We start from the raw sequence: 27,526 nt of genomic DNA, 5'->3' as shown, positions 1-27,526 counted from the left end.
GTTTGAGGGAACATCACTTGCCAGTGCAAGGGGATACCTGATGTATACACCGCAAAGGCATTTGACTGAACAGAACAGGCTCAGCAGAGCGATTGACATTTACCCGAAAAAAGAGGGGAACTTAAAGCTCTAGATAAAAGCAGAACACAGCTGTGTACGGTACCAGACAAACCTTAAGATCCAGCAGTGGGTGAGATTAGACAGGACACAGCATCACTCACACCAGAGTACCACTCACCTGATGCAGCTCTTGGAAGCAGAGGGAAAGAGGCACTGATTTCAGAAGCATTAAAAATGTGCAGCACAGTTCAACGGGGGAAAAAGCATAGAGAGTACCAGAGCACTGCAGAGGAGCACCAGACCTGCAAGTGCTAGAAGCTAACTATCAAGTGGAAGTCAAACATCTTCCTCAAGATCAACTTTGTTTACTGCCTGCACAAGATCTTGGATAATGAAAAACAACAATAACTTTTTTTTTTTTCTCTTTTATGATCACTTGAGTACCTAACAGGTCCAGCACAACACCTTAAGAGAGCTTCTGGCAGCTACAAAGTGAAACTACAGTTCAACTTAGGTTTCCAAAGCAGTAACCCTTACATCCTAAAAAAACCTCAAAACATTCGAGTCACTAGGTTAGGGAGGAGGCTGTTTGCATAGAACATCTAAAGCAACCTGCCAAGATGCATGTCATTAATCTTGCAGGATCCCCCCTGAAGGCCACTGTGCTGAATCGAGGTCATTTTCCATGCAGCTACAATTTTTTTCTTCTTCGTAGCTAGCATGTTTTTTTGTTTTGGATTTAGTTTGAGAATAATGAGATAAAACCCTGGGACAGAGTTGATGTTTCATTCCAGTAGCTTTCCAGTGTTTGGGGTTTGGTACAAAAAGAAAGAAAGAACTCACTGATACCTTGGCTGTTGCCATGGGGATGAAGGACTTTTCACCAGTCCAGCTGCAGATGCAAGACAGCAGCTGGGAAGGAACATAACACACCCAGCTTGACATCCAGGTTGCTCAATGGAGTATTCCATACCACGAACACCACATGCCATATATAAGTGGGAAGTTGTTGGGGACAGTCCTTCTGTGACGGTCGCTGTCTGTGAGGAGTCCCGCTCCTGCTGCCGGTACCCGATTCCCGTAACTTCCCTGCATCCGCTGGGATCCCCGCGTTTTACTGGACTCGCTGTGCTTGCAGTGTCTGCCCTCGGGTGCTTATTGCTGGGAGCACGTGTTCCAGCAGCTAAGTATTGCTCTGTATGTAACAACTTTGTTATTTTATTATAGTCACGTTATTATTAACTCTTTTATTATTATTTAATTAAATGTTTTGATTTCAACCCACAAGTCTTTCCTCCTTTTCCCTTCCTCCCTCACAGGGAAGGAAAGGTGAGAGAGCAGCTGTCTACTGTTTGGCTGCCAGCCCAAGGCAAATTCACCTGAGCAAAAACAAATTAATAGCAGAATGAGACTCATTTCCTGTCTTTCCATGTCTTCATTCTTAAACAAATAGGAAGGAGAGGATTCTTACACACTTTTGAAGTCTCCTCCTCAAACTAAACTGTCATAACTGCTCTTAATTCTGCTTAATATCCAGTTCCAGTACTCCATTCCCCATTATTTCAGAAAGAAAATTGTCATCACGTAAGTGAGAAGATTAGGAAAAGTAGAACTCAAAAGGTAACAAGTGCATGCAAGATCAATGATCTGAGAAACAGGTCAAAACTATTTAGACAAAAAGCAAACTTATGAATCAAAACGGAAAAGAAGCAACAATTTCCAAGTGTGTGACCCAGTTTAATGATACATCTGTTCTCTGAAACACTTGACCATCAATAACATTTCATGGGTTATGATGCCCAGAATGTTACTTCATAGGTGTTTTATATTAATATTTACAAATACTTTCAAAATTCAGTGGCACTAAACAAATGAGAAGAACTTAAAACTTAAAACTTTAAGCTACAATGCTTAAAAAATGTAAACAGTTTATTTTACATAGTTGTAAAATACAAGAACTTTCTAATGCAGCTTAATTTTATCTGGAACGTGAATATATCCTGGTGCCCGTGAACAAGGAATGAGAGAATTTTTACACAAGTATTGTGCTCCAGTGTGCAAAAAATTGTATATAAGAAAGAAATCTAAAGTCCACAACAATTAAAAGACAACAAAAAAAAAAGTCACATCCTGAAGTTGAGAAATTTATAAAAACATTTACACATGGTTGCTGACCCATCAAAAACTTGCATAACTTAAAATTCTGAACAATAGCTACTACAAATTCAAGATCTTTCTCAAATGGAATTTTGTGCAGAGATCAGACTACATCATTCAGCATTCTCCCAGCCATACCTCCAACCCTCCCTTCCCATTCCCATCCCTGACATCTAGTGGCCACAAGCACCACTAAAATCCTTTTAATATAGTCAAATTAGTGCATGTAACCAAAAGGCACACACATGGGTGAACATGTTTTTGTGTAGAAACCTGTGCAGGTTCACAATTACGTTGCAAAACAACTGTTCGTAGAAAGTTTAGAGTCTAATGTTTGGTAGGATTATTCTTACACATTCCTCTCCGTTCTACAAGCCCAGGTGTTAATAGGTAGACACAGCTTTCCAAGGATCCAATATTTGAGTAGCCTTAAAATAAAGATTTAAAAATAAATCAGCCTGTAACATTATTATATTAGATACTTTGCTTTTGCCCGCATTATTTATGGAATTTTAATCCCACAGTACCATAGCTTTATGCTGTCAGTTGCAAACCAACTAAGATACATATTTCTTTTTGTTAATGAAGACTTTGATTGCTCCAGTAAAGTCAGCTGATAAAAGCACTTCTGTGTGATCTGTCTTCAAAGCTCCTTTTAATAAGGAAAGAGAGTAAACTGTTAGTTCATTACAAATAAATAAAGCTCTCATTAAAAGATAAGCTGTCCCTGTGACACCCTTCTTCCTGTATCCCACTCCTGTTATCTAACCAATACTTCAAGAACACATCTGCATTTCTAGGAGATGGACTTTTTTACTATATATTGATACAGCTTTACCTCCTAACAGCTCAAGTGTAAGAAAAATAATCCTAAAGTACACAGGACAACAGCTACACCCCTCACTTCGCATTATTTCAGATTTTAAGAATGAAACAGCTGCCAAAATGTTCAACTGCTAAAATAGGAATATATATCCATGCCACTGCAAGGACTTTCATCTCAAGAAACCCCTCTCCCTAATTCAAAGTGTTCTTCATAAACTTTTCCTTCTCATACTGTGGTATCAAGCAGAGATCACCTTAAACACCTACCAGAGGGTATGGTATCTGATGTTTCAGAATCTTCTCCCTTACTTTCAGTTTCTTGCTTTTCAGAAGTTTCCAGTGACACCATCAAACCAGGATTGGGAGCAAAAATCGCAGATGTGACCACTGCATTGTGTGCTTCAGAAAGACGATCCAATTTTTATAATTTTGTTTCAATGAATTGTTAATTTTACAAGAATAGCAAGCATAAATTTTAGTAAATATCCAAGAATCTCAGCACTTGTGGCACCAGGTAAGCTCATCTTTCAAGGAGCTATTGTCATTGCTTTATAAGCTTAGGGATCTCAGAAGTTTCTGTAAGTGCCCAAAACTAACTCTCAAGAGCTCCAAAACATGTTTGATATAAACATGGTCCCACATTTCCCCAAAACTGGGTGTAGGATGTACGAGTTGCCTTTTTTTTTTTTTTAAATCTTGCCATGAAAATTAAATGTTTGTATTTGTTTTCAAAGACACTTTTCCATAAAGGATCTAAGGTTGATAATTATTTTGATTACTACACTTACACAACCAAGTTCTGCCAGGGAAACATTACATTCATTCAGAATCTCCTACTGAAGCTGGACAAACTCTTAGCTACTCTGTCTCTTGCCATCCCAATCATGCATCTGTAGAGTTTCCCGTGGACAAGGTTTTCTGACAGTCTACCTATGGAAAATCCAGCAATTACAATGCATTTTGCTAATAATTTCTTCAAACTAAATGAATTGCACTGCTGAGCAAATAAAAACTAGAAAATAAAAATATTTAATTTTTTAAATAATATGACCTTCAATAAACAAGGATCAAAAGCTGATTTTTACCTTTAATGCCTTCCCAGAAATCATTACGGTCTCTCCTTACAGATGTAAACTTGCTCAAATCATGGTATGTACTCCAAATATAAACGTATTTATCTTCTGAACCACTTACGATGTAGGTAAAATCGTGGCTAAGGATTCAAAGAAGGAAAAACACATCACTCTTCTTAGCTGTGCAAGCAACTGTTACAATAACTCCCCAGAGGACTTGTAGCTTTACAAGTGCAATCAGGCTAAGTTCACAATTCAAACTGATCTTTTATTTTAGTGACTGCCTCTCAAAAAAACAACACATAATCCTTAAATGAGTGTGCATGCAAGCTTCCCAGTGCTCTGCCCCTGGAAAAAAAAGTTGTTCTCATGAATAGCACACACAGAAGCTGTTCTCGTGCAGCTTCTGACATAGAAGAGGGTTAGTCTAACAACCATACTTAGTAAGAAGAAAACAACAATCTTTAAGTGCAATTTGCATCTGTTTGAGTCTGGAACCTGTCTGAATACCTGAGATAGTAACAGAAATTGTTTACAATATAATCACAGGCAAAAAAATCCACACTGGCGTAAGATAAAAGGCATTCAACCAGATTGTAACCAGATGACCGTATAATACCCGCTGACAGAGACAAAACAGTACAAGTCAAATATTTACTTTTAATTTACCTACTGATGAATATGCTACATACCTAAACTATGCTACAGCCCTGTATATAAAGATGACTTCACGTGAGAAATTAATCTTTAGCAGGGGGGGCTGGACAAGATGACCTCTAGAAGTTCCTTCCAGCCCCAGCCATTCTGTGAAATACTGGGTCAGCCTTAAAGGGGCTTTCAAAGGCCAAGAGCTGACAATCGAGATTACATTTGGCATTATTGCTTAAGCACTGCTGCCCTTCTCTGCTCAAACATCCAGGTTAAACAGACACCCAAACATTTTTTTCCCCTTTGGCTTCTGCAAGACTCAAAGAGTGAACAGAACAAATATTCTCCCTCTACTCCCTCTCTTTTACTACTTTAAAAACCGGTATTTCCATAACAGTCACAGTAATATACTCAAACTCGGAAAGGCATCTTAGGCCAGCAAGGAGAACAAAGAAAAAGGAATTCCAGCTCAGATTTGCAGGCTGTTTCCTGACAGTGATGGTACACGGGCAGTGACCAGCAGCCTAGGACAACAGGTGAGTGACCACCAGCAACACCACCTGACAAAATTAAGGAAATAAAACCTATTTATCATGGATGAGAGAAAAGATGCAGCATCCCAGTCCCACCTGTTCTAGCACAGTTCCTGTATTTACAGCAATAGTAACGGACACGCATCGTACTATCAATAGAAAAGGATTCACTCGTCCACAGAAGCTCCCTGCTCATAGGCAGCTGTGCCATTCTTGACCAGAGCCTCTACATTCGTATTGCGAGGCAAGTGACATTTCAGAGGCTCAGCTACAGACCAAGGTAAACAGACTATTTAAAAAAAAGCCTCTGTACTTCAGCCACAGCATTTCCCAAATCCAACAAATCCACTGCTGTAACACTGACTTACCTAAAGCTGGCTTTGATTTGGCTGCTGCTGTTGACGTAACCTTTGTATTTCATAGACAAAGACAGATCTCTTAGGTCATACAACCTGATTCTGGAATCATTTGATGTCACCAGTATCTAGAAAAGAAATAAATAAAGTTTAGAAGTGGAAACCATTAGCATGTCCAAGAAGGAAGAACAGAGTTCATTCAAACAGTCAGAATTCCCCATTATTTTGATTAAAACGGTGACATATACAAAGAATAGGTCCAAAGCAGCAAAAGAAGATTTAGGACAATGACTTTTTTCTCTCTCATCTTCTGGTTTGAACCAGAACAGCTGCTCTTTACTGAAGTAAAATGGGGGCCCTAAGAATAGTCATCGATTTGCAAAGGATATTTTGGAACACATTCCACAATAATATAGCAGAACAGCTCTTCTAGTGAGTAAATTTCTGGAGAGTCATGACCATGAATCAGAGGCCATTATCTGCTATATAAGTGTGGTGGTTTAACTCAGCAGGTAGCTAAACACCACATACAGCCATTCACTCACCCTCCCCCAAAGTGGCATGGGGAGAGAATCAGAAAAAAGTTAAACCTCGTGAGTTAAGATAAGAAGTTTAATAGGACAGAAAAGGGAAATAATAACAGTGATAATAAAGAAGGATATTTAAAAAAATGATGCACAATTAATTGCTCATCACCCATCAACTGATATCCAGCTAGTTCCTGAGCAGCGGTACCCCCAGCCAGCTTCCCCCAAAATATACACTCAGCATGTTGTCGTAGGGTATCAAATACCCCTTTGGCCAGTTTGGGCCAACTGTCCCAGCTGTGCCCCCTCCTAGCTTCTTGTGCACATGCACAGTGTGAAAAGCTGAAAAGCCCTTGACTACTTAGCAACAACTAAACCATCAGTGTATTATCAACATTACTCTCATTCTAAATCCAAAGCACCGCACTATACCAGCTACTAAGAATAAAATTAACTCTATCCCAGCCAAAACCAGGACAATAAGCAAACTGAGCTTTTCTTGGTTGATTTGAGTTTCATGTTTTTCCAAAGGAATATAAAATTTGAGAGAAGATGGTTATGCTAAAAATGCCATCTGTAAGCATTTTGTGACCTTTAGATTAATCAGAGCATGTCATTTTAAAAAAAGTATATTTTACCACTATTTAGTATTGTATTAGTCTAAATCAGCAGAGAGTTGTGTTCATTTTAGTAGTGTTAAGATGCTGATTTAAGTCAGTGACTACAAAACAAGACTTAGCACAAACTTTCTAAGCATCAGACTCCAGTACTGAGCCAAAGTTGCACTGAAAGACAGTACCTTATTCTCTCCAGGCAAGGGTTCGATGCCAGTAATTTTTCTTCCAACTCTATTTCGGCCTCTGGTAGAGCGCACATGTATTTGTGTATGGTACTTCAAGTGCTGAAAAGATATTAAAATGCATCTTGATTTGAAATAATTGTGTAAAAGCTTTAAACTATTTTGCTTCAAGTTCGAATAGTTTGTTTCTTGATATTTAAATAAGCATGAGTTTTAAATATTACTTAACATGAAAAAGAAACAGTCTCAAAAACCTTTTTACCTCTGTGTCATAGAAGATGCATCTTCCATCATATGTGCCTATGACTGCGTATTTGCCATTCTGACAGAAGTTGGCAGCTGTAATCAATTTTGTCTGCCCATCTACTTCATTCCATAATGCCACTTTTTTGTCAGGAATGTTCCAGAGTCGGAGTTTTCCATCCAATGAACCACTTAAGAAGTACCTGTCATCCTGAGAGGACAAACTACATTAATCTCAGCTTGTGCTATGAGTATGCCCCGATTTCCTTAAAACCTTCCCATTCCATTTCCAAACAGCTTCTCTCCAGAACCTCCCAAATAAGAGCTCTCAAACAAGTTCATCATAATGTTTAAGGTGGCTGAAAAGGTAATGTTAAAATCACTGGTAAATGAAGTTCAACTTCATAGAGCTTTTTGAAAAGATTACACACATACAGTGTGTATACCTCAAGTTCAAAAACTGTTCACTGTTAGCACAATTACTTTTTATCCTCTCAAGACGAGTTAGAAAAATACTAACTTTGTTAGTGGCTGAAAGCTCCTTTCAGAGTTCCTGATGCATCTACCAGTTACGTATGTTCAGGGAACATATTACAGTATTTTTAAAAAATCATCAAATAAGATAGGTTGGAAGTAATCCCTGGAGGTCTCTGGTCCACCTCACCTGCTCATAGCAAGGAAGGCCTCAAAAGTTTGATCAGGCTGTAGAGGGTTACATTCTGTCAAGTTTTAAACATTCCCAAGGATTCTGTGGTTTCTGGACAATCTGTTATATTTCATTATGATTTTTTCCACTAACATTCAATCACAATACCTGTCATTGGAAATTCTGACTTTTCACAAAGTTACTCAAAACTATATCAGCTGTAATGTTATAGCCAATACATAATTGACTTTCCAAATCATGCTTACAAATGGTTAAACCACAGGAACACTCCTGGTGAAGTTTAATGAATACTTAAAGTTACAGAGTATTATCCAATAGGGATATTTTTAAAGTGCACAAACCCTATTATTCATTTTTTTAAAAACTAAAAATAAAGGGGGAAGATTCCTGTAATTTTAAATTCTGTCTCTCTAGAAGTAAGAGGGCAACTACACTTACCCTTGGGTGGAATGCTATAGCAGTGACAAAGTCTATATGCTGGAAACAGCAGAGACATTCTCTTCTTGATATGTGCCATAATCTGACAGTCTTGTCCATAGAAGATGAAAGCAAGAAGTAGTTCTGTGAAACAAGAGCATTCCGTGGTTATTAATAAGACACAAAAGTAACAGAAAATACAGAAGCAATCTGATCGGCAAAGTCGATTAACTTCTCCGGTAATTTCTTTGTTGCCATGAAATTTAACATTTTATCCTTTACCATAAAATGTTTTGTCCAAATTACCATTACTAATTGGTGCCTTCCCTAAGCCCAGTACACTAAGGCTCACTCACAGAGTTTTCTGAAAGAATTTCAATAGAAATGAATACTTGGAAAGTAGTTAAAAGTATTCGGAGAAGAAATAACACAACAGGCTTCCAGAGAAGCAGGGGGGGTGTCACTCCTGCCTAAGATCCTTCAGCCAGACTCTTCTTAAAATTAAAACTGTATCGATTTTTTTTTAAGAATGCTTTTAATTAGAGAAGCCAGAGAAGTTTGTTCATTTTATTCCAATTATTTCAGCTGGAATAAGCATTGTCTCTCAAAATCTTTTCTCTTAACTTCAATATTTGTTCCATATTGTTTAGACGCATGGTTCCAATGGTGATTGACAAAAGAAAACAATTAAAACATACGAGAACTGTGTAGGCTGTATTAAGGTGCCTTACTTTAGACCATGAAAGATCAAGAAGATCTGCTGTATGCCCTTTATATTTGCAAAATGGTCGTTGACGAAATGGGGCATTTTTATCATCTGGGTCTTCATCAACTCCACTGCAAATCTATCAGGGAAGTGTATAGAAACATTACAAAATGTTAGCTGGAAAAATTAACAATAAGGCAATTACTGCTTATGAAAAGCACAGAACCAATAAGAATTTGAAGAACAACTCTTATGACTTTAAAATAAACAACACTGCAGTAATAAACCACCAAAGTAAGTTTCAAGTACAATGCTCTGTGAAACATCATGTTGAAATTCCAAAATAAAGAAGCTCCACATTTTCCATCCATACAGCTTTTATTCAATGGGACAAGCTTGACAGCAATTTAAGCAAACATTTGAAGATAAGCTTTTAGAACAAAATGTATCAATCTTGAAAACTGCATTCCAATCTAGAACATAAACTGCAGTTAAAGTTTCCATGTTTCTAGTGCATATCAAGAATGAAAACTTCCTAATAAGAGACCCTTTCAGAATAAACAGGTGCAAAACAAAAAAAAAACCCTAGAAGTTCCTATACAAAAGCTCTCCACCAAAAAACCACTCAAGATAACACTGCTGGTTCGTGTGGCTAAGCAAGCCCATTCACTTACCTAAGGCAAGGAAAGACTCTTGGCCCCCTCCCAGTCCCCCCCCAAAGAGTGCACATTAAATAATGCTGTTGCTTTGTCATCTATTTCTTACACTACTGGAAACCAAAAATAGACAAAAAATGTAAATAAATTAATTTTAATGGCAGGTTTACTAAAGCATCTGAACACACTACAAGGAATAGTGTCTTAATACCTTTGGTCAGTCATGTTCCATTTTATTCTACACAGATGTGAAAAAACAAAAATGTCAGGTTTTATTATGCTTCTGAGTACCCCATTGTTGAGTTTGGCCTTCCTCAGAAAAGACATCATCAAGTCAGATGTTAACTGTAAGTAATGCTCTGAGGCAAAACATTAAGACAGGAAGTTCATTAATGTAGGTTTTTCCCCTTTAGCATTTCACTCTGAAATCTACTCCGGCAAAGGGCCACAGAGAAGCTATGCACATTTTGTAACGCATTAAGTTTAGTGTACTTTCTCACTTGCAACCCACACACATGGAATAACAGTATTTGACTGAATACATCTTTGGATAAGACAGTTTGTCAGTGCCTCAAAGACAAAGGCCAAGAACTCTTTAATGTGTGTTTGGATAAAGCGTTACAGAACAATGTGACCCCTCACCTCTTCCCCCCAACACCCAGTGTACATACCCCTGCATCAGTGTCAGACTTTGATGAATTCAGACTCTCTTGAGATGGGGAGGGAGAGACACGGCCTAGAATACAGGCAGAAACACCATGGTCAGCTCTAAGTTCCCAAATAACTACATTTTCTAGTGTTTTAGAGCTCTAGTGATGCATAGAAGATACCTTCTGTGTTGTATTTCATTCGCATGTTATTGAAGTAGTCAAAAGCATTCTTTAAAACCCATATTCTTACTACGTTGTCTTGTCCTGCAGACGCAAGTAACCGACCGCAGTGAGAGAATTTCATTGTCCAAACAGCACCCTGCCCAAATAAAAATATTATAGTTTAAGTTACATAAAGAGCCTTTTTCCATATCAAAAAAATCTTTGTATAATGTATATGTCCTAAATCTTGTCAGTTTACAAGATACCACAAGTAAAATAAATTGTAGATCAAAACACTGAAAAGTAATTGTTAAGACAGGCGGATTGTGCAACAATCTTGCAAAGACAGTTTGAAAGAAACAGCTCACAAAGCAGATTACTGCAGGAGAAAAGCTAAGGGAACTCAGCGCTACCACAGTATTCTACATAAAACTGGTACAGTTAGTAACAGTCAGCAAGTCAGGGTTCTGAGTGACTTACAACCTGCTATTTGATTTGTAAAACTGGCAAGTACTTGCAGCTGTACATGAAGATAGCACAACCTGTGCGAACACTTTTTTTTTTTTAATAGAAATTGTGCTTGGTTACACCAATTCTGGCAACCAACATGAATATCACATTTGTTAAATCCAGAACTGGTATGAGGATTTTGCAAAGCCTGTGAAGGCAACAATTCTTTCTTCATTGCAAAGTCCAGAGTCAGTAGTCAATAAAACACAGTACCACACAAGCAATATTCCATTTCCTCCTATTATTTACTGAACAGCTATTAGGCATTTGACTCCACCAACCTACCATTCTTTTAGTATGCTTTTGGGGAATTTCCTAGGTTTTAATAAGTCAAATACTGGCATAACAGAAACTAACAGAGATGGATTACCAGCAGGACTGGAAACTTTAGTTGTGGATGACAAGTTTGAACTCTGCAGTCACCAAATGGATTGCTGTAGGTCGTTATCCTTAGCCTAACACTGAAAGATGGGGAACTCTTTCAATTGTCAGACAGTTGCCGTCAGCAGAAGTACCTGGGAAGTCAGGAGTACTAGAATGTATTTCAGACTCTGCAGGGGAGCTTGCACACTTCCAACAGTGATGAATAGGTAGGTTTTCTGCCTCATTCTCCACAGGCATCTCTGCAAATATCATATCCCACTCTCTCCCCTCCTTATCATCCTGATCGACACACCCCATTAATCCCTCTCCACTTTTGCCTCTAGAACCTGTCTAGTATTTCTGTTCAATACTTGTGTTCATACCTCTAACAGGCAGACTAGTTTATTTGCTGAGCAGGTCAATAGTGCTGCTCTGTGCTCAGTCCCGGTAGTGGAACATGGCCTATTTTGGCCTAAATTTTTAATTGCAGAAACCAAGTACCACTCAATACCAAAACTCTTTCAAGGAAAATCTCTTGAGAATCTCTGAAGCCTGAGTATCTACAGACTTTTTTTTCCTGAAGATCTGATCAAACCAGCCAAATTTTAATTTTTTGCCAGAATGAAATTGTTCTTCAAGAAGAATAAACCTGGCAGTAATTTCTGGAGGTCACCAAGCAGATGAAAACTAAAAGCTGAAGCTCAAGCTGAACAGATTCAGCAAAATCACAGATGAAATTTCAGAGACCTACCATATGCTCTCCACTGAGATCCTGAACAACTTTAATTTGTTCAAAATCGTAAGGTCCCTTGAAGCCATGTGCTGCTTTGAACTTAACTGGTCTTGTATACGGCATCCCTTCATCATCACTGGAAGAGGGGTCATCTTGATCTGTGTGGAACACTAAGAGGAACACAAATTCAGCCATACATATCTCAGCACACATTTAATCTATTAGTAAGCATTTGCCAATACTTTTTGGTAGCAGATTACTCTTGAATTAGCAAATTTTTATAGGCACTATTAAGCAAAACAAGAATACTGTGTTGTATCAAGGTCTAAAATACATCTACACTAATTTTAGGTTGTACTGAATCCAAATATTGAACACTCAAAATAAGAACTGCTACCCATTTTTGTTCTGCCCTTTTCTTTACACTGGGTTTTACATTTGGCAGATCCCGCACTAAGTGACTTATGTCAATTTAATGTGTACTGAAAATTATTCATTTCATTGTATTGGTTGCTTTTTGGAATAACTTTCCAAAAAGGTTTACATTTTGATACCCAGACAGCTTTCTAACAGCACAGCAAAAATTATAGTATTCAACTGGTTTAGCTGAAAAGGTCTCTCAACTACTAGTTTACAAGAATTCATCCTTGTAACTGGCTAGTTTCAGAATGCCTACCAAGCTACAAGCTTCAACTCTAAAAAGCCACCAACTGTACAGTGGTAGTATACAGCAGTACATGTCCCTCAGACATCTTTGAATCCTAGAAGCCCAAGGATAAACAGACTATCCTGTTAAAAAAATAAATTAAAAAGTCAGCATCACCGACCTTCATCTCGAACGCTCTTAACTTTGTTTACAGCACGTTCACCATATTCTTCAGCAAGGTGCTTTGCTCGCTTTACAGATTTGCCAAGGAACTTTTTCAGCTGGGTCCTTAAAAAGGAAGGACACTTTTTCAACAAATAACTCCAGCAAATTCTCATTTTTTGCTATTATGAGTCAATAGTTTTGATTTGAAATGCAATATTATCTCTTTCCATTACTGCTTCTTAAAATAAGCATTTAATTTGCCAGCAGTAGTGTAATGTTCAGTTTAACTGCAGGGCAACAGGCTTATGTAAATTCAGGTAGCACTTGTACTTAAAAGGTAACTTGTTCAAAAGTCAGGAGGAGAGCTTCAGCTTAGAAAAACAAAACCTGCCTTTTCTTTGTAGGGACATGAAACAGCATCTTACGTTTTTTGTTTTAACCTTCCTCCATCAGAATCAGTTTGCTGCGTCTGCATTTTGTCTTCATCATCAGACTGTGCTGCATCATTACTAGGAAATACAGAAGTGATTGTTCAATATGAAACCATAATATATCTAAATTGAATGAAACATTAGTAAAGTAGGATCTGCATTTTAGGATTCATCTGTGTTCCTTCATGTAACACATCAGAAATACATGGACATGATGTTAATCAAGTAATGAGACACATCTTTCAGTTCTAAGGTATCTTGATACTAAAACTGCATACATATTCCAGATGCCAAAGATAAATTACTCCCATAAATTCAAAACTTTAAGCTCATTGTGATGCTCTGAGAGATACGAGGAGACAAAATACACTACGTTACTAGGAACTGGCAACATGCCACGTTGTTCTCATAGATCAAATTAATACTGGTTAATTCTGAAACAGAAGTTTGTACACAGAAGAGTATAGTTCTACAGAAGCGGGCTTTCTTTGACAATACAGCAAAGCAAAAAAATGAAAATTATCTGATGCATAATTCACACAAATCTAGGTCTTTGAAAAAAACATCTAGATTGATGCAATTTCCTGATCATTAAGAAACTGTATTTTTCTACCAATGCGTACAGACTCTGTTTTAAACATTAAAAGGGCCTAAAACCCTGCTAAGGACAGGAAAACCTCAAAGTACTTAGCTATACTGATGTCCACAGATCTTCAGAGCACTAAAGTCTACTAAATTAAACACTGAAAAAGCTGCAGGAGGTGGTAGAATGAACAACATATAGTACTTGAACATGAACTGTGTTTAATTCAGTATAGAAATGACAACACTTAACATATCCATTGCTAACTGCAGTTCAGCTGGATTTTCAGAGATTCTTGCCTGTCAATTTCGAGCAATATCATCAACTTTTAGTTAACTTAAAAGAACTCAATTAACAGCCTAGTTCACAGGGAACTGGAATTAGCAGTAAATTTGTTAGATACAGACAGATTGGGTCTCTCTACTTGCATAAGAGCTGTCTTCATGTAAGCAAAAACTACGAGAGCAACAGTATCAGAAAGAGCTGAAAGCTATCATCATTCATACCTGACGTATTCTTTAGTTCTCCTCATGATATGCAAAGTTAGGGGATTAATGCCTGTTGGCAACTTTTCTTCCGCCAAACTCAGGGGTATTTCCTCACCTGTATCAAGGTTTTTTATCATTACACTTGCTAGAATTTCCTACGGAAAAATAAGATGTGTAATCAAGACAACTTGATCAGACTCCAAAACCTAGGGCAAAATATAGATCATCTGATCTTACGGATTTTTCACAAAGTCTAAGTTAAAATTGCCTTTAGCGTGTTAGTGCAAACATTATCAACCACTATACACAGATGAACAATCACATGTCATCACAAGCTTCAACTTCATAAATCAGAAATGCAGCTGTACAGACATCAGCCACTACCCACCATGCTAATATCAAACATATTATGCAATTATAAGATTTTGAAGTCCTCCCATTTCAGATATTCTAATAGCTGTAGCTTAGATTTAGTCAAAGACAACCTTCACCTACAGAGAAAAAGCATTTAGAGCTAACTAGTACTACATGAAAGAGTTTTTTTGAGCATTTAATGATCTGTTTATGATCACGCATCTGTATAGCAGCAGCAAAAAAAACTATACACAGATATACATAAATAAAAATTGGCAGCAGCTCAATAATATCATTAGGATTAGTGGAACTTATTAACTAAAGAAACTCTTTCTTAATAATAGTAAAATTATTCTCCTATAGCTGACTCCTTCTTCTTTTAGATGCTCCCACGTGTTGAAATCTTGAAACATGTTTGCATAGCTACAAACACAAACTCATGGCATTTCAGATCTATTATAGCTCACGCTTTCAAACACTAATACTACATATGACTCAGGGACCACAAAGCGCCTAGATGGACAAAGCCAGCATGTCACCACTCCTGTTTGCATCCCTCATCACAACATGTAGCGGTGCAGAGCGCTAAGAGTGACGAGAACGTACTATGTACCGATTACATTCATTAATACCTCATCTGTGAGCTCTCTTCCAGAATTAGACCTGGGTCTTTGTGGTCCAAGTACTTCATTTGTTGTCTGGCCATCAGCTGCTTTCCCATTTTCCTGAAATTTTGCAGACAGAACATGTTATCTCCAGTGTAACAATGAAGTGATAGAAAACTTTAAAGTTACTGAACTTCTAATCTTTTCCTGATACCTGTGCAGTGACTATTTTATCTCCACTAGTTGCACTTGCCAAATCCAAAGAAGGCTGAGAATCTTTGGGCATGCCTTCTGTCACTGTGTTTGGAGTTAAAAGACCACCAGCTGTGAAGTTCTCTCGAGAAACTAAAAAGATATTCATATTAGAAAGAAGAGCATAACACTTGACACAGACAGTCTACAGATTGCTAGAATCCTATCATCATACTCCTGGAACACCTTTTCTGACAATTTGCATTTTTTAACATCAACTGCCACCAAATTTGCCTTATCAATTCTGTATTTCATTTATAGCTGGAGGCACAGGCACAATTTCACACCTAGTCCTCTCAAGTTTTATTAACAATTTTTTTCTTAGTCATTCTCTACTAACCCAGGACTACTCATTTTCATGAAACCTCAGCCTACATCTTGACTTGTATTTCCATGCAAATACAGATTGCATACATTTTATTTAAAGTAACTTCTTTTAGTTTCTGTATTGATGAGGTAATTTCTTCTTGCTACAGAAGTAGCTATTTTGGTAGGAAGCACTAGTTTACACGAAAGTCTATGAATTATAAACACTTGTAATGCAAAAGGGTATTCCTCCACTTTAAGAAGCTGAGATTGTTGAAGAATTTTTTCTCCTCATTTAGACATCAACTAAACTATAAGATGGAATGATACTTCCCCCAAAAGACACAAATAGTAACCATGCAGGTAACTCAAGCCATCTAAAATAGAATACTTGCCTTCTAAAACAGGTTTTTGCACTTCAAAATCCAGTTCGCTCTTCTTCTTCCGGGGGGGTGGAGCTGGCCGTGCAGGCGGTGGTGGTCTTGGAGGAGGAACATGTGTTGGAGGTGGTGGCCGTGCTGGGACAGGCTTCTTTGTGCTCGCAACTATATCAGGTTCTACAGTAAGCTGCCTCGGTGGTTTTGCTGGAGGCATTTCTTCCGCTGTAGAAAAGTCTTTGGTAGATAAATCTGAAACCACTTGTTCTAAAGTATTTGCTTCTTTCTTGTCTGTTATGTCCTCATTTTTGGATGTTTCTTCTTGTGCTTCAGTTTCATCCATTTTGTGGTCAGTTGCATTAGTTACTTTCGTTAGTTTATGAGTTTCCTGTTGCTCAGAAGCAAACAAAAGCTTCCCTGACTCCAATTCAGTGTCCTTACACACGCTCTGATGTACCGGTTCTCTGGGGTCTTCTTGTAATGCTGTTTGAGCAGCTAATACTTCTGGAATACTACTAATGATACCTACTCCAGAAATCCAAGCATTTGCATCTGAAGTTGGAACGGTCAGTTCTTTTTCTCTAGAAGCTAAAGAATCATCATCCAGTTGTTGTGCCTTCTGGCTTTCTTCTATAATACTGTCAATAATCTAAAAAAACCCAAAAAAACACAAACCACCAAAGCATTCTGCTGTTAAACAGAAAGCATCTGTAGGGTACACTTACCACTCAGTCTGTACAAAACCCACAAGAACTCTTCCCCTGAAGAGTTGCTTTGTGTACAAAATATATTTTGTTTAAAAATTCTGGAGACCTAGGTGCAGAAATAGGTGTAACTGAAAACGGAAACAAAATTACTAGTTTCCATTCCTCTACAATATACTTTGAGTAAAACTTATGAAACAAGAGCTGTTCACTCTTCAGAGTTCTCATGCGCTGCTAAATACAATCCCGTAAATTACACAAATAATTCACCACTGCTGAAACCCAAGTCTGTTTTTAGAATTCTTAGTTTCATATTTACATTTTAGATGGACACTCTTACTAACATTAACAACAAATTCTAACCTATGTTAGTTTCAGGATGAACACTGATTATTAAATTATTTAATATTTCTAGTGTGATGCTGGCAGCACAAAGCAATATTTAACTAACCTCTTTTGAATCATCTTGTTTCATTTCTTGCACAAAGGCTTCATTTCCAGCTTTGTGTAGCTTGCTGTCCATATCCTATAGTAAAAATAAGGTAGATCCAATAAGACAACTGCAGCAATTGTAGACAATTTTAGTCATCTTCAGCAAGATGATCTAACAAAAATATAGCTACAACAAATTAAATAGTATAAAGGAGAAGAATTCTGCTACATTTTCACACATTACTGCTGTCAGATGTTTAAACAGTCATGCACATGAAGAGTATTTCATACAGCCGTAGACACAGAGAAAGCCTGCACACTATTAAACAAAAAAGGCAGTTATCTTTAAGAGGTTTGAATCTCAACTGAAATAAAACTGAAGGTAGCATGAAGTTTAGAGAAACATACACATTTAATAATCTGCAACAAGGAAAATCTATATTAAAATATTTTTTTCTTTATCAGCATGTGTGAAAGGATGCAAGAACTGTATTATCACAACATACAAACCAAACTTTTCTAGAAATTTCCAGGTTAAATCAGGCAGATCTGTCAAGTGGCCACAAATATGCTTTTGAGGTTCTGACATGGAATCTTAGCTTCTACAGTTTATTCCTAGTGCACATTGTCTATTTTTGCCTTCAATCATCTTCATGCAGATCCTTCTGAAATCTAAATAAATTGCAGCTGAACAAATGAAACAACTGGATTTAAGTACAAAGCAAGAACATTTTCAGCACATTTAGATGAAAGACTGCATGAATACTGAAAGCTGAGTATATGATTTATTCTTTATATATGTAAAATCAACACTACCAGGATATCATACTACTGATGTGAAGTCAGCTTGCAGCTTAAGTAGTATAGTTTTGAGATGCACAAACAGCATCAACACTTGGGTATATCCTACCAAATAAAGAATTAAGAAAAACAATTCACTAAAGGTGGCCTTGCATGCCAAAATAACGTAGCAAATCTTAGTAATAGTTTTAAGTCTTATTTAATAATAATTTAAAAAATAAATATAAACACATATATTAGCAATATCTAATGGAGAATCAGATAGTATGCTTGATGTTGGAAGGGACCTGTGGTGATCCTGTAGTCCTTAAAGCAGAACCAACTAGAACAAGTTGCTCAGAGATATGTCCAGTCAGGTTTTGACTATATCCAAGGATGAAGACCGCACATCATCTCCGCACAACTTGTTCCACTGTTTGACCATCCTGCACAGTCTATTTGGTGACCAAAGCTGCAGATAAAGGCATGTATTTGTCTCACAAAAAGACTCCTGACAACTGGCTCAAAGAATTAAGTCACTGAGTTTAAAGCGTTAAGAAAAAACAAACAAAACTCAGCTGATTCCCTGAGTTTAGATACAGAACTGCTGTTCTACTTCTTCCTGTCAGACACGAAACTCTTCTGCTGAGGTCAGCAGTCCTCATCTGTCTCCCAATGTTAAAGCCCGCAAAGGCTAGTTGTTACCATTATAAACTCTTTTTGTTAGGCTATTAATTTAATTCTGCTTATACAGTTTTGGATATGCACAAGATATCTGATCTCCATAGTAAACAGGTATTTTTCAAAACCTCTCCATATATTTTTGGACCTTGACAAGATTTAGAGTGACTGTCTAGTACAGATATCCAATAAATTTCTCCTTAGACTTTTTTTACACACTTAGCTAGTCAAACAAAATCTTTATGGCATACTAACATACTATAATATGTTTGAAAAACCCACACACTCTTTCAGACATCCATCTTTGAGAGTTCTGACCTCAAGAAATAGCATATCATGCAGAGACAACTGCAGTTATAGAAAAAATTCTTCCTCCCCATCCTTCCACGATTTTTTTCTCATCTAAATGCAAGTTCTACTTTGCTTTATCACTAAAAGCTATCTTCAAAGGTATGATAACTTAAACACTTACATGTAATCAGTGTCTACAGAAGTCCATTATATTAATTTCTAATTTTATTTACATTAAACTCACACACCTGTTAAACTTTGGACTTAGGAAACACTTCTTATCCATTCCAAGGCAAACTATACCATTAGTCACACATTGACTCAATGGATACGGTACCAAGTAGAGAAGTGCTTTTTCCACCTTCAAAAACTTAGCTTTGAACAAATGACTTAGGAAATACTTAAAATTTAAAAAAACCCTACAAGCAACATACAGAACTTCATAGCTAATACAATAATTCAGCCAACAAGATATTTAAGTTAGTTTGTTGATTGTACTGAGTTTAGTCAGAATGAGTGACATTTCTTGAAAGGCTTACACATGTAATACTTAATCAAAGGGACATGAACCAGAACACAAAATAGGGGAGAAGTCCCTTGTTCCATAACAGATACCATAAGATATGGTATCACTGTAAAAAGATCATTGATTACAGCAGAGTGCTGCTGACAAATCAGAAACACTCTTTTCACTATGATCTCCCAACACCTTGCAGACAAAAAAAAAAAAAAAAAAAAAAAAAAAAAATCAAGCCGCCTTTACTCTGTGTTAACAGTGTTGCACAGCATCACCTTTGGCCTTTTCAGACCAGGAAATCAGACTTAATTGTACAAGGTTCCAACTCCTCACTTAGTGTGTGCCAGATTGAGCTGCCCTGCCACTATGTGCAGATGCAGCATACCAATTACCTGCGTGGGAAGCGGCAATGCTGTCTCATTAAGCTAAATATAGTGTTTTATCTTCACATAACCTAGAGGGAAGGCTTTTGAAGTACAAACACTAAGATTTTTCTTATTTTGAAGCCAGAAAAGAGCAAAGACAACTATTTCACATAAATACAGACCAAAAACCAAGTGCTGCAGAGACTTGCTTACTACTCACAAATCACTTGAAAGAGGGTAGTCTAGTAATTAGGTAGAGCTCAATTAAATTGCACATACATATTTCAGATTAAAATTAGCTTTGAGATGTTAACATACCCTAAATAAAAGTAACGTTGGTACTTCAAGAGACGTAAGCACAACAATCGCTACCTGTGACAAGAAAAGCCTATAATTTCCTGTGTGTGTAGATGTTAGGGCTACCGCAGCACATCTAATTTAGGTAGAAATGCTCAACTTTTTTTTCATCAACAAGTATTTGATTGATTTGAAGAAGAAACTCACCTTTAATACACAGGATCCAACTTTTGTTGGTGATCTGTTAGAAAAAGAAGATAGAATTAGAGCTCCAAGAAAAAAATTCCTTTGACAGTAAGCTTCAAATTAAATGGTCTATAGTACAGCCTTCCCTTACAGTGCATGTATACTTGATACGTTAGACCAGCAAAGTGAACGCTTCTCTTGCCACTCCTTTACACAAAAGGCTCTAAATAAAGCACTCAGCTATCTAGAACATGCAGATCCACAGCTTCTAAAATCCCTGAAAGTTTCTCAGCAGAATCTTCTAAAAATAATATTTCTATCACCCTTTTCTAATAAACTGATGCTATTCCAACTACAGATTTAAAAACATTTCACATTACAGACAATTTAAAGTTAGCATATACAGGTAGCACAGGGTGGACATCAAAGAAATCAAAACTCTCAGAAAGCAGAAGCACAAATGCTCTAGTAGTTTGCAAACCAAGTGAACCCTACTCTGTAGAGTCAACGCTTTCACAGCCATTCTGCCCTTCAGCTTCTCTGGTAAACGTAAGGTCTTGTTTCTAATCATGACACTGGGTATAAATGTAAGTATTTACATTATAACAAGAGGGAATTAGTTTTGCACTACTTTCCAAAATGCATACTCTGAAACAGTGAATGTGCATTGGCATCCACTCACATAACCTCTCATTTCACTAATTACATGAAAGAACAAGGTATCTTAGGGGAATGGTATCAGATAATTACTTCTCTTCAAGTCACCACTCAATCCAATCAGTGAATGATCAACTCTTACTATATCCTGAATTTATATTTCCCACAAGATTTAGAGAATTCTAGAATATGTTTAAATATTGAGTCACACTGCTTACTCTGACTACAGGATTTTACTCATATATAAAGATGTTAAAAGGCTAGACCAGATGATCTTTTGAGGTCCATTCTGAACTGGGCTGTTCTATAATTCTATTAGTTTGTCAGTCACAAGCAGAAACCAAATTATAGATTACTTCCTTAAAATCTTCCTACCAAATGAACTACAGCCTGGACTGTACAAGTATCCCAGCTGGCTACCAAAGTCAGTGACACTCAACAACTTTGGGTATCACCATGTACCAAGCAATACAGACAAATATAGACCTCTCAGACAAATTTGCCCTTCCTGCCTCCAAAATGATGGTTTCAAGGGACAACACCTTCTGAAAAATAAAATTATTTCCATTTCATTTTTAAGAATTTCAGTTATTCTCTTTAATGTCTGAAAGCATTTCATCGCAAAAATAAAATATCACATTTATACAGCAGAGTTAAGTAAAGTACAGTGGACTGATATATAAAGACTTATCATTCATAACTAATTTAATACCTTAAACCTAGATGATTCTGTCCAGATATTGACACTTAAGATGTACAATATCCATAATACTGTTTTGAGGCATAATCCTCCTAGAAGGTGCTAACACCAATGTGCAAAAAATGAGCAAAATCGGTATTTTGATCTGAAAAAAACCAAGCACATCTTTTGTCTTCCAAAATATACTGCAGGGAAAGGTGATAGCCTGTGCTGAGTTTCTAGTTACTGAAACATTTTCAGTTCCACTATGAACTCTGATTTCCTTAGAAAGAGTGGCAGAAATGTGTGTCAGTTCATGAAATCCACAAGATGACTTTAACAATGAATATTTATAACTACGACATTAATGCCTTAGGCTTCAGCAAGGTATGGGGTCCTATTTTAAAAGGCACTGCTACGACTTTACAATCTAAATAAAATGCAAATCCCTCAGCTGCAAATAGATACTTTAGGTTTCTATTGTTGACACTCACTGCCAACTAGAACGTCACTTTTGGTACAGAGAAATAATTCCTCCACTGGTAACGCAAAATATGAGGTTCAAAAGACATTGCTACTCTTTCAGATCTCTTTAGTTAATTCATTTTGTAGAAAATCAGCACTCAAACTGAGACAGATGTTATTTCTCACTCTCAGGCTCCACCTTGGGCAAAAGCTGCTCAAGTGATGAAGGTTACAGAGATAGCAGGTATAGAATATAACACAGTGCTGATAGCTTGATATAGCACACATACGTGTCCTATGTTAGGCTGAAGCTTAGTCCTTGAAATTACATGCTTTTAAAGCATCACAAAGCTTTCATAACTGCTTGGCAATAATACCACTTTCAGATCAGTTTATAAAATAGCCAAATAAGATTAGTGGCTTGTCTGAGATTATTTGAACTATGTGTTTATAAGCACCATCACTCCCTAGTCATTATCAGTTGCTGCTTATGTGCTACTACATTTATAAAGACCAGGTCAGTCACAGAATAAGTCGGGTAACTGAAATCTCTTGTAGTTCAACATTACTCTGGAGTGGTCCCATCTCCCAAACACCTGAAGTTTGGGAGACTTCTCCCAGCCTTCTCCACTCCTCAGTTCTACTTTCAGGCTACTAGCTTTACAGATGCAGTATCTGAAATTCTTGCACTTAAAAAAACCCCCCCATATATACAGTAGCAAAAATGTCTCAAAATATTTATATGAAGATAAATCAAATGATTAAATATTGATTTTTGCTCTGAAAGGTCTGTAACTTTACAGGGTTATCATTGGGCAGAACATCAAGACTGAGAGATGCCACAGAAAACTTAATTTTGTTGTCTACTATGATCGTTTAGTAAATAGTGGGATTTACAGATTGATAACAATAAATCTTGTAGACTGCATTTCACAAAAAACAGTTCTAACAAGTCTTCTTATATAATACCGCTGTAACACCAGTTTAACAAAGGAGCGGTTCAAGGTTATCCACAAAGATCAAACAAAAAATCCCATTTCACCTGCACAAACATAACCAGATGCCTGATTAATCTGAAAGTCAAACTCCTGAAGAATTTTTTTTTTGTGGTATTTATTCAGCTGTTGCATTCATCCTAATACTGACCAGACTGTAGGAAGCTGACATTTTCGTTATCAGGTAGCTCCAGCCTAGTACCTATTTGAAAAAAGAACTTCACATTTTCAACACACTGTTGCTAAGTTTTGTGACCAAAACCAAAACATTTAGTCCATTTAAAAAAAGAAGTGAAAGAATGGCCTTGGTCAAATCCCAGAAGCACACTGCCTGCTTTCCTGGGAGGATGCACATTGTTACAAAGCAGGTGTGCTAACAGGCAGATGAAGAGAGGTTTAAAGTGTATGTATAGTAGCAGTACGCTGCACAGAACATACAGGTTCAGCAACCAGCCCACTAACTTTATTAACTGCTGTACTTCAGCTTGCAAAGGCACAGCACATTTTCCTCCCTCTAACCTATGGCTGGCCTGGAAGCTACAATTTTTCTTGATGTAGCCCTCTGTGGCAGTCCACACCTCCAAAACCACAAGGACTCGTTACTGCAATGCACTCTTTGGGCTGCCTCTGGAAAGCGATTGGGAACTTCAGCTAACCAGAGGGCAGAACTTGTCTGCAGTGCTGCAAGTCACTACAGCAACGTAACTGATGCTTCACACTCCATCTGCTTGCTGCCAAGATCAGTTTTGCATGTTGGCTAAAATACACACCAACAAACAAGTCATATTATACTAAGAAGGGCTCATGTGTCAACAGGGCACAACTTAATGTTACCTAGCTTCCTACACAGAAGAAAACTAGATTCTTCAGGGAAAAAAAAAAAAAACATTCATGCAACTTCAAAAAGATAGAACTACTGGAGTTAGAATTCAAGAATTTAAGGTACTAGAGGATATTTTTCATTAGTTACACCAGCTCTTGAATCCAGTGCCTTTTGTTTGGTTTCTCATAACAATCTTCAGGATATGAGTACACTAGGAATAAACTTGCCACTTATTTTCAGGCATATGACATTCACACTATCAGGTTTGGCAGTTCTTGATTTCAGAGTGGGTAGACCGCTTTTCTTACAAATAAAATATAAGAGGGTCTACCACATGCCTGCATCCAAACAAGTGTGCCTTACTTCATATTTTCCTTTTCTCAGAACTGACTTCCCTCTTAATGTGTAATTTCATTCCTCTAAATTACAGGATGGCTATAGCACATGCAGCTAATAAGGATTCCCAGGTGTTTTTGCTGATCATCAGAAGATCGAATGCACAAGGAAATGTCTCACACTGCAGAGGGCTATATGCACTTATTTTCAGTTGCCCTTCCTCCCACAGGAAGGTTTTGATTTTTTTTGTGGGTCCCAACTCCACATCATTACACGTGCACAGGTCTCAAAACTACAATCTACAAGCCTGCTTCCAAGAAGCGTCCAATATAAATGTGAAATTAGCTCTTAAGAAATCTCAAAGCTTATTTAGAGAAAATACTCTCTACATTGCTAGCACAGACTTAATAGCAGACTGACAGATTCAGTATCTGTATTGCAAACTAAGCCCTCCGAGATCACTTCCTTACTTGACTCAAGCTGACCGAATTTTATTGAGTCAATGATGCATCCTTACAGGTTATGGAAGAGCAACAGAAATTTTAAAAGCATCTTTCATTTTAATTTCTAGTGAAAGACTTGATATTATCAAGTTCTGCTTAGATACAGGTGGGGAAAACCTGCAAAGTCAGGACATATGGCATTATCTGTATTGAAGAGAAGTCAGGATGTGTGGTTGGGCCAGATTTAATAGCTCACTTCCACCAAAATGTCTCGCTCCCCCTTCTGCGTGTGGCTTCTAGCCACACAAATCCCACACCTTCACCTTCTCCTGTCCCCACCCTGACAGGTTACAGCTGTTCTAACTTCTAGAAACAGCTAAAACTACTCTGTTTTTCAGCTGTTTTCAATTACTCTGAGTTGAAGCAAATCACAGAACAGTCTGATGATCAGTAGTGCCAGAGCAAGGAAAGCAGTTGGAGCAAAACCTTATTTTGGCACAAGCGCTGTTAATTTGGCTTACCACGTCTTGTGGAACTGTACGCCAAGACACACTTTTCACCAGACTACCTAAAAAGCTACATTCAGAAAAGCTTTTATACAGGATGTGTGGGTGAGGAGAACCGATCTAGTCTTTCCTTTGTTCTAGGTATCCAGTGACCACTGACACACGGATTAAAACAAGCCCTTAGTAAATTATTAAAGCTTCAAATGGATGTATCCCACAATCCATATCTTACTGCTCTTTGAACAAGCTACATAAAACCTCATCTTGCAAGGTCATAAAATGGAGAGGTTTGGTCCAGACTACATGAAAAACAGAACTGATACAAACCATAAGTGGTTTAGAACACAACCAGAAAGAGATATTTACAATTTAAAAAGAGAGAGCATACTTTGCTAACATCAACAATATGGTGACATAGTTTTATGTCAATAGCACAAGGAATCTACATTATAAAATCCTGTTAAACTTCGTTACAAAGAGCCATACACTGGCTAAATACAAAGAGCATTGAAACAACACCGTTAAAAACAAATAACAGGGCACACCATAAGTTGTTTTACACAGAGAAACTGCTAGCCTGTTGCTGAAGAAGGTCACTCTCTTCTTTTTCCTCTGAAAAATCTGTTACTTTCACCATATTTCAGGGATTAGTTCTGTCGGTCCCGATCTCATTGCGCACATCTTTTCTAAAAACTACATACTGCCAGCCCGAGGTAGGCAGATATGATCTCATCATGATAATGGCTACTGCCCTCCGCACAAGCCTCACGGAATATACCGAGAAACTGCTCCATTTCTTCGCAGCCTCCCGACTCTCGGGCTCGCCGCTCGCCCAACCCGCCCACCGCCGGGGCAGCCCCGCCGGGCCGCGGCCAGGAAGCCGAGCACCCGCTCCCCCCGTGCTCTCCGGCGGGGGACGCAGGGCTCGGGCAGAGCCCCATTCCCTCCCCCCTGCCGCTCCCCAACGGCCGCAACGCTCGGGACCGGCCGCGTCTCCTCAGGGCCGCGCTCAGAACGGGCAGGGCAGGGCAGGGCAGGGGAGGGCAGGGCGGCGGCCGCGCCGGACTCACGGCACGGGGGAGGCGCCCGCCAGGTGCACGTCCTCGGGCGCATCGTAGAACTCCTCGGTGTCGCTGTCGGAGGCCATGACGGCGCCGGGCCGGGCCGGGCCGCCCCGAGCCGCCGGCAGCGAAGCGCAGGGCGGCCTCCGCCACCTCCGGGCAGGACAGGCGGGCGGGGGCCGCGCGGCTCTCGCGAGAGCTGCGCTGGCTCCGCCCCCTGAAGGGCGGAAGTGCCAGAGGGGCCTGAGCTTGGCGGCGGCCCGGCCTGTCCCCGCCGCGTGACGTCTGGGGGCGGGGCGGCCTCACCGCGTGTCCCGCTGCAGCGCCACCTCGCGGAGCGGCCGGCAGCGGCGCGCGCACCGCCAGGGGTACACGGGCCGGGCCGAGCGGCCTCACAGCACCGAGCGCCTTCACCGGACTGTGCACCCCCACGGCACCGAGCGCCTTTACCGGACTGTGCACCCCCACGGCACCGAGCGCCTTTACCGGACTGTGCACCCCCACGGCACCGAGCGCCTTTACCGGACTGTGCACCCTCACGGCACCGAGCGCCTTTACCGGACTGTGCAGCCTCACGGCACCGAGCGCCTTCACCGGACTGTGCACCCCCACGGCACCGAGCGCCTTTACCGGACTGTGCACCCCCACGGCACCGAGCGCCTTTACCGGACTGTGCACCCTCACGGCACCGAGCGCCTTTACCGGACTGTGCAGCCTCACGGCACCGAGCGCCTTCACCGGACTGTGCACCCCCACGGCACCGAGCGCCTTTACCGGACTGTGCACCCCCACGGCACCGAGCGCCTTTACCGGACTGTGCAGCCTCACGGCACCGAGCGCCTTTACCGGACTGTGCACCCCCACGGCACCGTGCACCTTTACCGGACTGTGCACCCTCACAGAACCGTGCACCTTTACCGTACCGTGCACCCTGTGCAGCACCGTGCACCCTCACAGCACCGTGTACCCTGTGCAGCACCGTGCAGCGCCATGCACCCCAGCACCCCTCACAAGCT

The 27,526-nt window shown here is 39.1% G+C and overlaps 1 protein-coding gene across 2 annotated transcripts; it reads right to left on the bottom strand.

The window, feature by feature from the left end:
- Positions 1–1,797: 1,797 nt before the first annotated feature.
- Positions 1,798–26,679, bottom strand: WDR44 (WD repeat domain 44). Of its 2 annotated transcripts, XM_065643175.1 has the most exons (21): positions 26,520–26,679; positions 20,567–20,600; positions 17,448–17,522; positions 16,311–16,941; positions 15,572–15,702; positions 15,385–15,477; positions 14,417–14,553; positions 13,322–13,405; positions 12,913–13,019; positions 12,104–12,255; positions 10,498–10,636; positions 10,339–10,403; positions 9,037–9,150; positions 8,327–8,449; positions 7,241–7,432; positions 6,979–7,080; positions 5,665–5,780; positions 4,128–4,255; positions 3,310–3,441; positions 2,745–2,869; positions 1,798–2,645 (listed from the first exon to the last, which is right to left on the bottom strand). In XM_065643175.1, exons 1-20 carry the CDS (start codon positions 26,594–26,596, stop codon positions 2,775–2,777), a joined length of 2,727 nt encoding a protein of 908 aa, XP_065499247.1. In that variant the 5' UTR covers positions 26,597–26,679; the 3' UTR covers positions 1,798–2,645; positions 2,745–2,774. The 2 variants fall into 2 exon arrangements, with proteins under 2 accessions (XP_065499247.1, XP_065499246.1); XM_065643174.1 differs by having other exon boundaries at positions 1,798–2,869.
- Positions 26,680–27,526: the final 847 nt, after the last annotated feature.

The sequence above is a fragment of the Caloenas nicobarica genome, chromosome 12, assembly GCF_036013445.1.
Source record: "Caloenas nicobarica isolate bCalNic1 chromosome 12, bCalNic1.hap1, whole genome shotgun sequence".
In the NCBI taxonomy this organism is placed as follows: domain Eukaryota; kingdom Metazoa; phylum Chordata; class Aves; order Columbiformes; family Columbidae; genus Caloenas; species Caloenas nicobarica.
The sequence above is the reverse complement of the archived record's forward strand: the minus strand, read 5'-3'. Positions and strand labels throughout refer to the sequence as shown.